The 13,925-nt window shown below is 38.0% G+C and overlaps 2 protein-coding genes across 2 annotated transcripts; both read right to left on the minus strand.

Annotated features, from left to right (window-relative positions):
* Positions 1 to 2,301: 2,301 nt before the first annotated feature.
* On the minus strand, positions 2,302 to 4,694 carry LOC125187011 (vacuolar protein sorting-associated protein 32 homolog 2-like). Its single transcript, XM_048083513.2, has 7 exons — positions 4,546 to 4,694; positions 4,245 to 4,364; positions 4,027 to 4,126; positions 3,272 to 3,357; positions 3,104 to 3,195; positions 2,877 to 2,991; positions 2,302 to 2,783 (listed from the first exon to the last, which is right to left on the minus strand). The coding sequence occupies exons 2-7, from the start codon at positions 4,317 to 4,319 to the stop codon at positions 2,592 to 2,594; spliced, it is 660 nt and encodes a 219-aa protein (XP_047939470.1). The 5' UTR covers positions 4,320 to 4,364; positions 4,546 to 4,694; the 3' UTR covers positions 2,302 to 2,591.
* Positions 4,695 to 5,693: 999 nt separating this feature from the next.
* On the minus strand, positions 5,694 to 8,076 carry LOC125190765 (F-box/RNI-like superfamily protein). The gene is made up of 2 exons (XM_089058106.1): positions 7,434 to 8,076; positions 5,694 to 7,026 (listed from the first exon to the last, which is right to left on the minus strand). Exons 1-2 carry the CDS (start codon positions 7,885 to 7,887, stop codon positions 6,134 to 6,136), a joined length of 1,347 nt encoding a protein of 448 aa, XP_088914232.1. The 5' UTR covers positions 7,888 to 8,076; the 3' UTR covers positions 5,694 to 6,133.
* Positions 8,077 to 13,925: the final 5,849 nt, after the last annotated feature.

A 13,925-nucleotide genomic window follows, 5' to 3' on the forward strand; every position in this document is an offset into this window, starting at 1 on the left:
CAAACTTTTGAAATTTTGAGATATACATTAAATTAGTTGCACACATTTATATTTTAACTTTAAACAATGTCATTTTCTGTTATGCGCAATTTTTTCACTAGTTAAATGTTTTCATGCATGCCATGTCCATCACAATACATAACTAATAACTCTGATTATACTCTATTCGTCCCAACTATTCCAACTAAATTGAGTTGTATTCTTTTTTTGGATGTCCCAACTAAGTTGAATCAATTTCTTTTTATGATGAAAAAATAAAACATTCAATCACTCTTACTTTATTTATCACCTACTTTACTCTCTCTTTACATTTCCTATTTTATTCTTCCCTCCTATTTTTCAAAATAATTTATTAATCTCCGTGCCTAAAAGTTTTGACTCAACTTTAGTTGGGACGGAAGGTATATATATTTATAAGGAATTTAATCAAAAAAATATAACTAAGAATTGACATTAGATTTGGTGATCTAGTGAATAAAATAATACGCCTCTGTCTCACTCTAAGTGTCATTTTCTTTTTGAAACGTCGCACTCCAAATAACACATTTCTAAAAATAGAAACATCACTCTCTCTGCTTTTTTCCTCCTTTTTTACTTTATTCTTTCCACTCACCTTACAAAACAACACTACATAAAAATCGTACCGGAATAGAAATGTTTCACTTAGATAAGACGGAGGGAGTATTAAGTAAATTATATTTTAAAATTTAAACAGTATACTGTTAAATAAATTATAAATGGTAATAATGTCACTTTTTATATATGGTAGCTAAAGTAACCGCTTTTGTTCTTCGCAAATCATCCGCAAATTTTAAATTACATAACTTCTCAATCTAAATTACTTTTCGCAAAAAGAAGTATTAATTTTATAATGATTCTAACGGGATTTGAATTCAATATGTTCGGTTAAATTTTTATAATTTTTTATTTCAATTTTTGTATATGTTGATAAACAGTTTTTATATCAACAAATGCATGTACAATGTCAATAAAACTGTATTGATATTTCACTAACAATATTTAACCATATTTTTTTTCTATATCTCTTATATTTTATTAATTTTACATTAAAACCAACCTGTATTATTCATTATCAAGATTATTTTTTGGAGACGAAGATAACATTTTAAAATGTTAGAACCGAGGTCTTAACTCTTAAGCTAGCTATCCATTTGCACTGACGCAAAATATGAGAAAAATCAGATTTATGTTGAAATCAAAAGTTTCGCAGATTGTGGAAAATTGTATTATTGGACTTTGGATATTTTCTTTTGGAAAAGATGGGATTTTGTTGACTGAAAGCCACAAATGAGATTTGTGTTGAAACTAAGAGTTTCGCAGATTAGACTATGGCTATTTTTCTTTTTAGAAAAGATGAGATTTTGTTTTTTGACTGAGAGCATGCCAAATTGAAGAAATTTCTAGCTCTTGCCATTATATTCATGTGCGGGATGGGTCCCATCCTCATATATCAAAAAAGTGTGAATAATATAATTGTAGTAGTGTTATAGGTTTCAAGATTGGCCATAAAGTTTGATCCAAAATAGAAACAAAGTTAACAAGTCTTGTAGTAGTAACATGTTAAAGTACATATACGCCAAGCGTTGCACATTTAGCACGCGATGCATACATCTATTTAAGCAATCCGCAGCCTTTCTAAAACTTCAGCCAAATTATTTCTGATTTTGGAAAACTACAAATAAAATGTTTGTGAGTGTACTATATTTCAAAATTTGACAAAATCTGTAAATTTGAGAAACTATTCAAAACAGTTTTTGACTATAAAGTTCTTGGTTTAATAAGAAGAGGAGACACTCATGTGAGCAGGTCAAACCCGATCCAGCTCTGGGTTTGACCCGACCAGAGAGAAGGCATGGGAGGTGGGGGTGAAAGGGCTGAAGCTAAGGAGGAGGATGTGTGCACTGTGTGGATGCAAGCATAGAACTAGTTTAGTAAGAATAGAATAGAACCAATGTCATGAACAAGTTAGTACTTTATGAACAAAATTATGCCAATCAACGAAACTAAATGGTGGAGGACGACTATTCCAAGGATGGTTAATTATGTAATCCTATTTCTTACAGTATTTTCTTTATTTGACCTCTCGTTTTTTGTGTTGAACAAACAACGAAGCGCAACGTATTTGATAAAAATGACTTCCTTCTAACATCCGTGCAAACGTGCTGAGGTGTATGTGATTTGTAACTGAAAAAACTGCAAATCTAAATACTACTATAAAACATATTTTCAAAATAGGACGAAATGAAAGGGAAGCCACTAGTCTATTAAATGCGGTTCAAATAAGAGAAAGGAAAAGGAAGAATCTTTATTCACTCTGGTGGCTTACAACGATCAAATAAACTGGACTACTTCTAACACTTATTTCATGTTACATCCTGGCGAGAATGAGATCATACAGAAGTATGGAACGTATAATATATACAGTATAGATAAGATTAGAGCTACAATTTCCGGCCAGTTTCAAAATCCAAATGGCCGTGTTTCATTTCTAGGTAGAGTGACAGATTGACTACTAAATACAGTAATTTTAGTGGACAGAGTTACCTGTTTGATAATGGATAGCAAAGTGCTTAAAGTGCCATTTCTGCCTGTAAAGCAGCAAGCTCGTCTTCTTCCTCGGTACGTCTCTGAGGTGCGGGCCGAGCAGGAACTCTGCCAGCTGGAGCCTGCACCGGAGCAGCAGGGGCTGTGCTTGCAGGCTCAAGAAGCTGTTCCTCCAGCTCTGCACCTTCCAATTCTTCTAGTTCAGCTTCTAACTCATCCTGCAGAACCCAAAAGTAGTCAGATGAATCGAACTAGAAAATTGTCAACATCAACGTAGATAAACATTGAAAAAGTAAAGATAAGCCAAAAACCTCATCAAAGTCAGCAGCTGAGCCAATAGGTGTAGCCAATGCCTCTTGTATCTGCTTCATGTTTTCAGTTTGTTCATTTATATCATCCATTGTCTTGTCCACATCATCGATGTTCCTATTTTAGAAGAAGCAATTTTCAGTTGAATTGGTCAAGAATTTAACAAAACTATACCCAGCAGAAAATGAATGTTTTAGAGCATGGATTGCCTAGTTTTCAATACACATACGTGGCTTTCTGCATTGCTTTCATAGCAGCTGCTCCACTTCTTAATGCATCCACAGTATCTGTAGTAGCTTTCGCACCTTCTAGCAATATCATCTGCTAAAACAAAGAGAATATGAGTACTTGAGCAGGCATGTTACCTTGTAAGAAAGGGAGAAAAATATTATTGGACCTGATCATGGACGCGCAGCTGGAAATTTGCTAGCTGCCCCATCTGTTCTTCATATAGTTTTTTTCTCTTCAAGCACTGTATTGCCGCTGCATGTTCATATTTTTTCTTGCACAAGTCAGTACAGTACTACATGCCACACTGAACTTTGTAATAACTAACTTATATTAATCCAAAATAAACAATAAAGAAGTTACAAAAGCATGTTCAGTACAAAAACATTCGTGTCTAACTGGTTAAGATTGCGTTTAAGGAACTCGTGGTAACTAAATTGTCAATAAATGCAAGGACAAACATGGAAGCAAAACAGAATGAATAAAAAACAGGGTTTGGTAATTTACATCATTTTAACAAAACTGAAAAGGTCTAAGATGGGAAGCTAATTAAGAACTGTAGACTCAGGAAATCTATCAAATTGCAACCTCAACATGCTTGCGTAGAACTTCATTTGTTTAAAGCTCCAGAGTGAATACTTTGAACACTAAATAGACACAAACAAGAAATACAACATTCTAATGCATTCACCAATAAAACAAACATGATAATATGTCAATAATTTTTTTTAATTTTTTAATCCCCTTTGAGATAAGACATAAAAAGTTGAAGAACTCCGTTTGCGTTTGTTAAGATATGATCACGACTTTTTTCTGATATTCAGCTTCAGTTCAATAGCTGAAGACTAATAATGGATTAAGAATAATTAAATTTGAGGAATCTAGTGAGCAGAGTATAGAATAGCAATCCAACAAGGAGCATACCTCTTTTGTTCTTCGCTTTTGTATATGCTTTGGCCTTCTCCACCTCTGCAGATGCCTTCTTTTGAAGCAAATTTTCCTTCTTCTCTAGCATCTCAAGAGTCTAGACAAGAAAATTAACAAAATATCCAGTGTGAATTCAAGTAGAAAGAAATCATGATCCTTGATCAAACAGCACTAGGTAAAGAAATAGGAAAAAAAGGGATGAGGATGCAACATACCTCGTTTAATTTGTCGAGAGTGGTGAGAGCATTATTAGACGGTTGCTTAGGTTTTCCCAGAATCCGATTAAACATGTTTGATTCGATCAGATCAAACTTGAAAACTCAATCAAATTCGTTCTGTTGAAAAAGAATCCAACAATCAGACCAGAATTGGGAGAAGAATCAGCCTCGAATTTACATAAAGCTACTCAAAACTTTGTAGCTAACACCACCGATTTCAAAAAAGAAAGAAACATCAGCGATTTGTACCTTTCTGTCACAACAATAAACAAATCCAAAATTAAAAACTCTAAAGTACCTTCAACTCTGCAAATAGTTTCAATACCAGAGCCAGAGAATTGACGGAGAGGGATGCAGGAGGAGTGGCCGTAAGCGCGTTGTGTTATGAGTTTGGGAAAGTGGCCGTCTTTTTTCAACTGCTCTCGCACTTTGAATGTAATTTTGACTCCATATAATTTTTTATAAATACTAAAAAAAAATTGATCAAAAAATTAATAAATTATCACCCACCTAAAATTTTACTACTCTCGCAGTCCGTTCCAAGAAAAATGACTCATTCCTTAAACACACAAGATTTATGCAATTTTATTTGATGTGTTAGGTAGAAAGAATGAAGTAAGAGAGAAGGTATAAAGTAGAAATAAATGAATTTTTATTTTTAGTAATGGATCATATTAGGTGGAACAAATTAAAAAGGGAAGTGACTCATCTTCGGTTCCATCGATGGTGGATATGTACAGAGTATTAAATATTGTGTCAATATGTTCATCTTTTCAGTTTTTCACGTAGTTTTGCATGCTTAATCAACATTTTGCCACAAACAATCGTGTTATAATTATCTAAACGAGGAATATATGTGTGATTTAATTTGGAAGTGCGGTGGTAAAAAATTTTCTTTTGCTTAATAATTTTAGGAATAATTTTCGATATAATTTGTCTCATTGTAGCACGCATATGACTTTATATGATTTGATCTAAAAATCGGTTGAGCCAGCTTCAAACGCTTTTCCCCTTGTGGCATACAAAGAACTTTGTTAACACTTTGATGTTTGTAACAGATAATTCTCGACAGTATTTGGTGGTGGCGCAATTGGCTAGCACGTAAGGTCTCATAGCTTACGAGAAATCCTGTACTTGAGAGTTCGAGCCTCTCACACCTTCCTGGATCTTGTTGCCAAATTAGATTTCTCAAATTCGTATATATAGTTGGGATAATTATCACAAGCCCCTTTAATTTGGACATGCGTGGGGATTAGGCAGCAAGTTATGCTTGGTGGATTTGAATTTGAGGGATGGGATAAGAACTTGAAACCTGAGGATGCAGATATATTAATTTGGTTTATATAATTGATTGTTTGAAAGTAAGCATTTCTAGTTTCATCTCTAATAACGTAACAGAATTTGTTTGTCCTGATGTCCACAATAGTGACGATTGACATTACCAAATGAAGAAGACACTAACTAAACATTATTGAGTTGGTCAAAAGAGGCGATCGTGGGTTTCCAGATGTGTACATTTCCACACTAATATTGGAGTACATTTTTCCTCAACAAATATCTCTCTTTTTAAGACACACACCTTATCACTAAAAACGGATAACTGACTCCACCTGTCTTCAGTTGCAGGGGATATTTCACAAATGGTTTGTGCATATTTTTCCGATGGCTGCTCTTGCATCCTCCCAACTAACTAATCAATCAACTTCATCACATACACTTTCATGGATAATTTTACCTACCATCATCGAAATAACAAACAAACACCAACTTGATTGCATCCATCAACTGAATTCAGATTTCGGAAAGCAATGCATAGCTCATTCATTTCACAAATTAAATCCCTTGAACAGATCAGACAAAGTGCTTATCGGGCGCTGCTCCGCTTCCTACTTTCCATCAGAAATCCAAGTGTCTGCCGTTCCCTCTTTCCACATTCCCCATCTCCATCTCACCCTAGTGCAATGGGCTGTACACGTCGAGATAATACTGCTCGTCACATTAGAAACAACATCACGGTGGATCAAGATTGCCATGTTAGACAGGCCACTACAACTATCCAGTAAAAGGAAAATGGTGGACAAAGTAACCCCAATGTCATTCACAGTTAAATATGCTGTAATTTCTTTTAATCCCTTCATCTCAGCCCTCGACCCTAAACCTTCCAGACCTGGATATGTTTCAAACTCAGACCAAATTCGTGAAGTCAAAGTAAGACGGCTAACACTAGGAAACGCATGAAGCAATAACTCAACAATGGACTTGGAAACTGCGACTGGCGTTTCCCATTTTGTTGAGACAGCAGTTAGATTCTCAACACTTCTGCTGACAGGAATCGCAGTAAGAAGATTGCGAAGGCCTGAAGATTCAAGATGCAGCCTTTTCAAATGAGAGAACTCTTTCACTTCAAAGTTACAAGTACTATCAACAGTGAGATTCAAGCTGGACAACAGCGGAGTTTCAATGAAAAGGTGATTTGGCTTCACGCATGTAAGAGTGAGGTCGACAAGACTAGGTGCGATAACAGATATTGAGGTTGGAGCATTAGACACAGACCAATGACATGTTCTAAGGTGCATAAGATGAACCTTAGGTTCTTTAAGTCCTCCAACACCAATTAAATTGAGGACTTTCAACAAAGGGAAACTATCATTCACCTTTTCCAAATTCTCATCATCCAATCTAATGAACTCAAGTGTCAAGACAGTGAGGTTTGGCATAGGAGTTAAGCCATCAACAGATAGCCACGCATTCTTAACTTCTAACTCGACAAGTTTAGAACCTGCACCGCCAAAAAGAACACTGATTTATTTCAGTTTGTCAAGAAATAAGCAATCTTAGATACTCAAATAAACTCATACAAAGAACCAAGACACTAATAAATTATAGCAACTGAAATTAAATAGCAATCAAGTAACTGAATCCAACAAAAACAAACTTCCATGAAAATCCAACAGTGATGCGAATCAATCATAAAAAACTCCCAACTTTATTAGGCAATAACAAACTAGTAACAAATTAAATAGGAATCAAGTATCTCAATCCCACAAAATGACAAGGATAATTACTGTCTTCTGTTTTCAAGTGGTGAAATTATTTATTGAGTGATTCATCATCACACTTGGCAGTATATAGGAATGAACAACAAGTAGAAAGCAGGCACGTAAAAGAGAAAGAAAGGTAGCTCACAATAAGAAGAAATTAGGGAAAGCATATCTGTCCGCCTCCAGCAGGACTGCACCCAAAAATCGGAAATGGAAATGGACTTCAAATGGGGGCAAACATCGGGCAGCCAAGCCCTGAGGAAATTGACGTCGGTGAGGAACAAATCATCGTCCTCATCCTCGACGTCGTCGTAGGAGACGAGGCGGAGGGGCTTGTCGATGCCGAGGTAGACGCGCTCGACGAGGTGGAGGGCGGAGAGCAATTTGCAGAAGACGTGCTTGAAAGGCGTGATGGAGGAGCGGGTGAGAGGGGATCGGGACTTGGCGTAGCGGAGGTGGGAGCAGTAGAGGTGGACGGATCGGATCTCGGGGGCGAGAGAGTTGATGGCGCGGGAGGCGACGCGGCAGCGGGCGACGTCGGCGGAGTCGGAGAGGCGGGCGAGGATGTCGAGGAGAAGAGGGCCGGGGAGATCTTCCATGGAAATTGGAATTGAAATTAGGGTTGGGAGTAGAACAAGGAAAGGAGATCGAGTTTTAGATCATCATCTTCCAATTCCAAAACATAGTGATGCTGAATTTGATGCCGCTTGACACTTGCTTCTTCATCTGTTAACAAATTTTGTCCGTCTCTAATTTTATCCAAAAATGATGAAATTTATGGGCATGTGAAAAGCATTGCTTGGGAATGGCACGTGGAATGCAGAGAGGATAGGGTGTACATTTGTTGATGAAATTGAAACGTCATACGTGGTGTAGCGTCGGCGTGACGGTCCGGGAAAATCAGATCATATGATTAATTTTGCCAAAGAACTAGTACTAGTAAATAAACTTGTGAAACAAAATTTAAGTAAAAAATAAGTGGAAAGAGATTAAACTAACTCAGAGAATAAAAGGGTATTAAAAAATTAATTTAATTATCATGAGATTTAAACCGCTACTTTTACATTTGTGTAAGTATGAATATTAAATTTAGTATAGTATAAGTTTTAATGTATAATTCATCAAGTAGTAGAGAAATAAATAGTAATGCAAGTAGTGCCAGTGGAAACTAGAAAGAGAACTCAATATCATGAGTAATGTAATGTATAAGTAGGGGTGTCAAAATGCATACCGGGTATTGGATATTCGATATCCGAACAAAATCCGATTTTTCGGATATTGGATCGGGATCGGGTAGTAAGAATTTTGGACGATCGGATATATCCAAAATACCTGATTTATTTTTTAAAATTAATAAATTATATTTTTATTATAATTAAATGTAATTTAATTTCTTAATTATCTTTTAGTTAATGCTTATTAGCATATAAGTAAGATATTAGTGATTTAGATTTATGAATTGTGATAGGTTATTGTGGATGAATGATTGAACTTTTGAATTATTAAATTGTGATGTTTATCAGGGAGGATGTTATTGTGATAGCTTTTTTTGTGAAATATGGATAAGTTTATTCATGTTAGATAAATCAAATATTACATAATCAAGATTCAAGGGAATAGAGATTATAACCTTTTAGTTTGTGTCAAGGTAACCTGCTAGATTTAGTCCAATAAAATAAACTAGAAATGGGTTTTTAAAAAATAGTCGAGTGCCACAGAAAATAGTCGAGTACCCAATTTGACAGGCCTATGTATAAGTGTCTGCAGAAACATCAGTTATTCTCAGAGAGAGAAGGAGAGTTGCAAGAATGGGAATATGATAAACGGGACTGATACAAATATGCATATCGCAGGATATGTATACTTAGTCAATATTAGTTAGGATTTGATTAGATTTTCTTTCTTAATATATTTCTTTAATTAGTTAGTTGTTAGTAGATTTGAATTTTGAATTAAGTTAGTTGCAGATTTCTCTCATTTTGTAAGTCTATATATTGAGGCTTGATAAGGCTAATTTCATGCATTGGTTATGGGGATAAATTATGTGATTTCCTGGGTCTGGCGAGGTTTTATAAGCCAGGTGTAGAGAAATTGCCAGATCCAAGAAGAAGGAGAGGATCACCTGGAGAAGGAGTCTGACACAGAAAGTGAGCAGAAGGAAGAAGAAAATCACCAGACGGAGGAGGATTCTATACGAAGGGCAGAATGGAGAATTCAAAGAAGGATCTAGAAGCTCAACTCCACTTCTATAAATAAGATCACGCAACAAGCCTGAGGGCATCCACGAATCATCATCTCTTAGCTCTTAGTTTAACTCAGCTTTTCTCACGTTCTCTACACGCACGCACTTGGGGGAAATCGAATTGGGGGTTAAGGTTCCAAAGTTCATCACTAGTTGTGTAACACCGTCTCCACGAGAGGCAAGATACAATCTATTTTCCAACTTTCAGTTTACATTTTCGAATTTCCCGAGTCTTCGCTGTTCGAAGCTAGGTCGTATTTTGTTACATTTCCGTTAGATATTGCACTCTTTTGCTATGGAATTCACTGCTATGGTTTGGTTTCATGTTATCGCTTTGTTTTCTGTTTGCTTTGATGTTACGTGGAGATCGTTGTTAATCGGCTGAATCTGGTTAAATCTGTTGATCGGAGATGGAATTTGATGTGGTTTGTGGTGGATGGCTTGGATCCGGAGTGGATGAAGCTAGATATGTTCATTTCATGTGGTTTGATGTTTAATTTCTATTTTCTTGGTTAACTCGTCTAGTGATAATAGATCTGCTTAGGTTTCCGTAGTTGATCGCATTAATCGGTCTAATTTAGTTTGCCCTGTTTCGTTCTGTGTTTTACTCTGTATTTCCTATGCATTTCGTGATCAAGGTTTTTGAGAAGATGAAGTCACTGTTAGTTAATCCTTTAGTTTGTTAATCTGCAGCATTTCATTCGTACTCTACTATTTCGGGAAATGGTCCCCACGCTCTGTTTTTCCTCTGTCTAGGCTAGTTTTGGGAAGTTATTCGCCTGATCTTGTAATTGTTTTAGTCGGAAAGTTATCTTGAGTACGTCTGGTGATCATTATGCATGTTTCTGATATTTTTGCCTAAGTCTAGTTGTTAAGATAGAGCATTTCATTTCCCAAGTCTAGGAGTATAATCTCAACCCAAAAAAATGCGTGGCAGCAGCCAGAAAACAGTGTCCAGGTCTTTTTGCATGTTTACTTACGCATCCATCTCTGTGAAATTCGATCCCTGCTTCCATGTACTAATCTTTTTAGCATAACGGGTTGAGGGTTTTGAAAGGTAGAAAGTGATTGTGTGCCCAACGACATGTGATTTCGAGGATTCTCTGAGTTCCTAGACTCCGTGGTCTAGTGGATTCTCTGGATCTAGGAAGTTTGAATACACACTTCACTCTTCTACGCTCTTCAAATGTCGCTGTTGTCGGGGATGGATGGCGTAGTTTGTTTACGTGTTTAAAGATTTGATGTATATAGTTTTAATTTCCTTTTATTGTTTCTCTTTGCAGTTTATGAGCAAAGGCTCACGGTTTGGAAACTGGAGTAACTCGTCTGGGTCAAGGAACGTTCAATTCAGGTGGCAGGTCAGGGAGTCAACATCCACAGTCACCACCAGATCGGGGTTAACAACAGGAGATCCATTTCCGTTTGGATCAGATAGTGAAGAGGACTGGAATTCTTCAGGCAGAGAGGACCCGAAGTCATCATCAGAAACTGAACACTCAGAAACAGAGGAAGAGGAGTCTGTAGACATGGCAAATCTAGTGGACCCTGACCCTGAGATCGATTCGTTCACCGCACATCTAGATGGTGAGCCAGCTCATGCTATCGTTTCGAATCAGCGCCAAAGTTCCATCGATATTAAGACGAATGTGTTGGGCGTCTTACCTACATTTTCGGGACGGAGGAATGAATGCCCTTATGAGTTCCTGAACGAGTTCAGCAAACTGTGCAGCATCCAGAAGAGGCCCAATGATGCCACGGAGGAGGACTACCGCCTGCGCGCAGTCCCATTCGCCTTAAAGGGGGAGGCCAACACATGGCTACTGAGGCTGCCACCGGACTCAATCCACACATGGAAGGATTTCAAGCTGGAATTCGTGGACTACTTCCCGTCCAACTGATGCACTTTTTATTAGCACTAAATAAACCTGCAAGTATACAGAGTTTATATAGTATAGCTAAAGGTTAGTACCGGATATCGAACACGGGGAAGACAAATACAAAGTGTCTATCCTCTACTAAGACTCAATTACTATCTGGAAAAACATTTGGGTTTTGAAAACTTTTGAAAAACTAAAAGCAATAAAAAGCATAGATCAACTAAAAGCAAATAAATCAGGAGAAAGACAATAGAGATAAGGGAATTCCAGGGATGTGTGTTTACAGTTATGGTTATACAAAATTCCAACTACAATACCCTAGCACAGTTATTACTTTGATAGAACGAGTCACCTAGCTTATGCTCATGCGATACAAACGTTGATTACAAGATTAGGGTTGTCAATCCTAACACGTAACTCCAAAAAGCTCCTAAGACCCTTGAAAAGTCCTCACTCTCAATTAACAGTGTCGTTTTAAGGGAAGCTAACTGTAGTGTCTACTAAGTGGATCTAACTCGCTATAACTCTGTCACAGTTATGAAGCAAGTTATATTAAATCATACACGATTGTGTCACTCAATCATGAAGCATCAAGATTAACTTAGGGAAGAAACAAAGTAAAAACAAAACGGATATTAAATAGAAAACGGAACTTGTATAACCAAAGTCGTTACTAACACATCCCTAGAATCCTATGAGTTTAGTTACACATAATTGAATAAGCTAAAAACATAGATTGTAGGGAAGACAATTTGAACATAAAACTAAAGCAAATAAAACCCGTAGGTTGAATCCTTGTCGTTCTTGATGTTCTTGAAATCCTTCTCCAACTCCTTGCACCAATGAAGTATTCTAGGTCTTGATCTCTATGAAGTATTATGCAATTGGAAGTTCTCCCTTTTGATGAAACTTGAGGTCTTATTTATAGGGGAAAGCCATGACTTGTTGTAGAAGGAAAAAAATCTCTAAAATATGGTAAAAATGGATGCAAATCTAGGGCTTCTCGGATTCGCCGCCTTTCTCCGGCGGGCCGCCGCACCTTGGCCGGCGGTCGCCGCGTTGGAGTCCAGAGAGTCTGTTCCCTCGGCGGCGGACCGCCGCACATCTTCCGGCGGTCGCCGGATGAGACTTCTCTTCCAAGCACATTTTTTCGAGGCGGGCCGCTGCGTTGATCTGCCCGCCGGGCGCCGGCGGCCGCCGCACACATCCGCGGCGGTCGCCGGTCGCCGTCTGACTCCAGATTTCCAAACTTGGCATTTTGGCTCCCTTTTTCGGCTCAATTATGCACATTTCTCACAAAACACGTCAAAATACCAAAATACACAAAATATGCAAATAATGGACGTGTAGAGTGACTTTGACATCAAAAACAAACCAAATAATGGCCTTAAAACAATGCAAAATCCGAGCGTATCACCAACAAAACTAATGCCCTCAAAAAGGAGATTCAGGAATGCAAGCAGGACTACGATGAGTCCTTGAGCCAATATTGGTCTCGGTTTAAAGGACTGCTCGATTCTTGTCATTTTCATAGAATGATGGAGGCCGAGACATTTTACTTATTCCATGAAGGAGCTAATCCTGAGTCTAAGGATTTGATGAATTCCTCGAGTGGGGGGAATTTCACTAAAAACAAGGCAAGTGAAGCACGTGAGATTCTAGGAAGGTGATGCAAAGAAGGCGTATGATAACCCACGTACTATCATGAGGAGAAGCTCAGCTAATGCAGTAAAGGAGCAAGAAGGAGAAGGGGTTGGAGACAGAATAGATCGACTGGAGAAGGCACGTCTAAGCGCTATTGAAAAGAAAAATTCCCCTGCCTCGCAGGAAAAGGAATAGTCGCCAGGTCAGGAGGAAAATCAACTCCAACTCCGTTATGGTCCACCACCCGATGGAGAATTCCAAGCCCAGGTAAACACAGTGGGGAATTGGAATCAGAATAATCAGAATACAAGCTGGAATCAGTGGAAGATCAAAGAGGCCCCATGGAGAGACAACCCCTGTTTCAGGTGGGTTGATGGGAACCAACAGCTTCAACTACAGTACCCAGGTCCAGCAGAAGCCCAGCAGAATTGGCCTAACCGTAATCAAGAAGGGCCACAGCACAACAACTCGAACTGGTCAGGGAAGAATCAAGAAGGGCCGAACAACTGGAGTTACCGCAATCAAAGGGATCAGTCCAATTGGAGCAATAGGAACCAGAGTAACCAAGGGAATTCTTATGTGCCACCACACCAGAGGAATGCCACTGGGAACAATCAGAATTTCCAGCATAACCACCAAGGGAATCAAGGGTCAGGAAATCAATTCAGCAACAATCAGGGAGGTCAAGGAAACTATCGCCCAAATTAGGGGAGTGGACCGAACCATAATCAAGGGTCAAGTTCCAGTCAGCCAAACTATAAGCCTCAGAGGAATCTGGATGATATGGTATACGACCTAGTCAGCTCTCAACAACACATGCAGAACAACATGCAGGCCAATAATGATGTGGTACATAAAATTCAAGATGCACAAC

Source organism: Salvia hispanica, chromosome 5, assembly GCF_029641045.1.
Source record: "Salvia hispanica isolate PSC_SH4W2 chromosome 5, Shi_PSC_v1, whole genome shotgun sequence".
In the NCBI taxonomy this organism is placed as follows: Eukaryota; Viridiplantae; Streptophyta; class Magnoliopsida; order Lamiales; family Lamiaceae; genus Salvia; species Salvia hispanica.

Bases quoted from the DNA above. Each gene is read 5' to 3' on its own strand.
- LOC125190765 (XM_089058106.1), bottom strand. From the start codon at position 7,887: ATGGAAGATCTCCCCGGCCCTCTTCTCCTCGACATCCTCGCCCGCCTC. The intron at 7,027-7,433 runs GTGAGCTACCTT...TTGGCGGTGCAG, and splicing joins TTCCCTAATTTCTTCTTATT to GTTCTAAACTTGTCGAGTTA.
- LOC125187011 (XM_048083513.2), bottom strand. From the start codon at position 4,319: ATGTTTAATCGGATTCTGGGAAAACCTAAGCAACCGTCTAATAATGCT. The intron at 3,358-4,026 runs GTATGCTCCTTG...ATGAACATGCAG, and splicing joins AAAAGCGAAGAACAAAAGAG to CGGCAATACAGTGCTTGAAG. The intron at 3,196-3,271 runs GTCCAATAATAT...TTGTTTTAGCAG, and splicing joins AGCTGCGCGTCCATGATCAG to ATGATATTGCTAGAAGGTGC.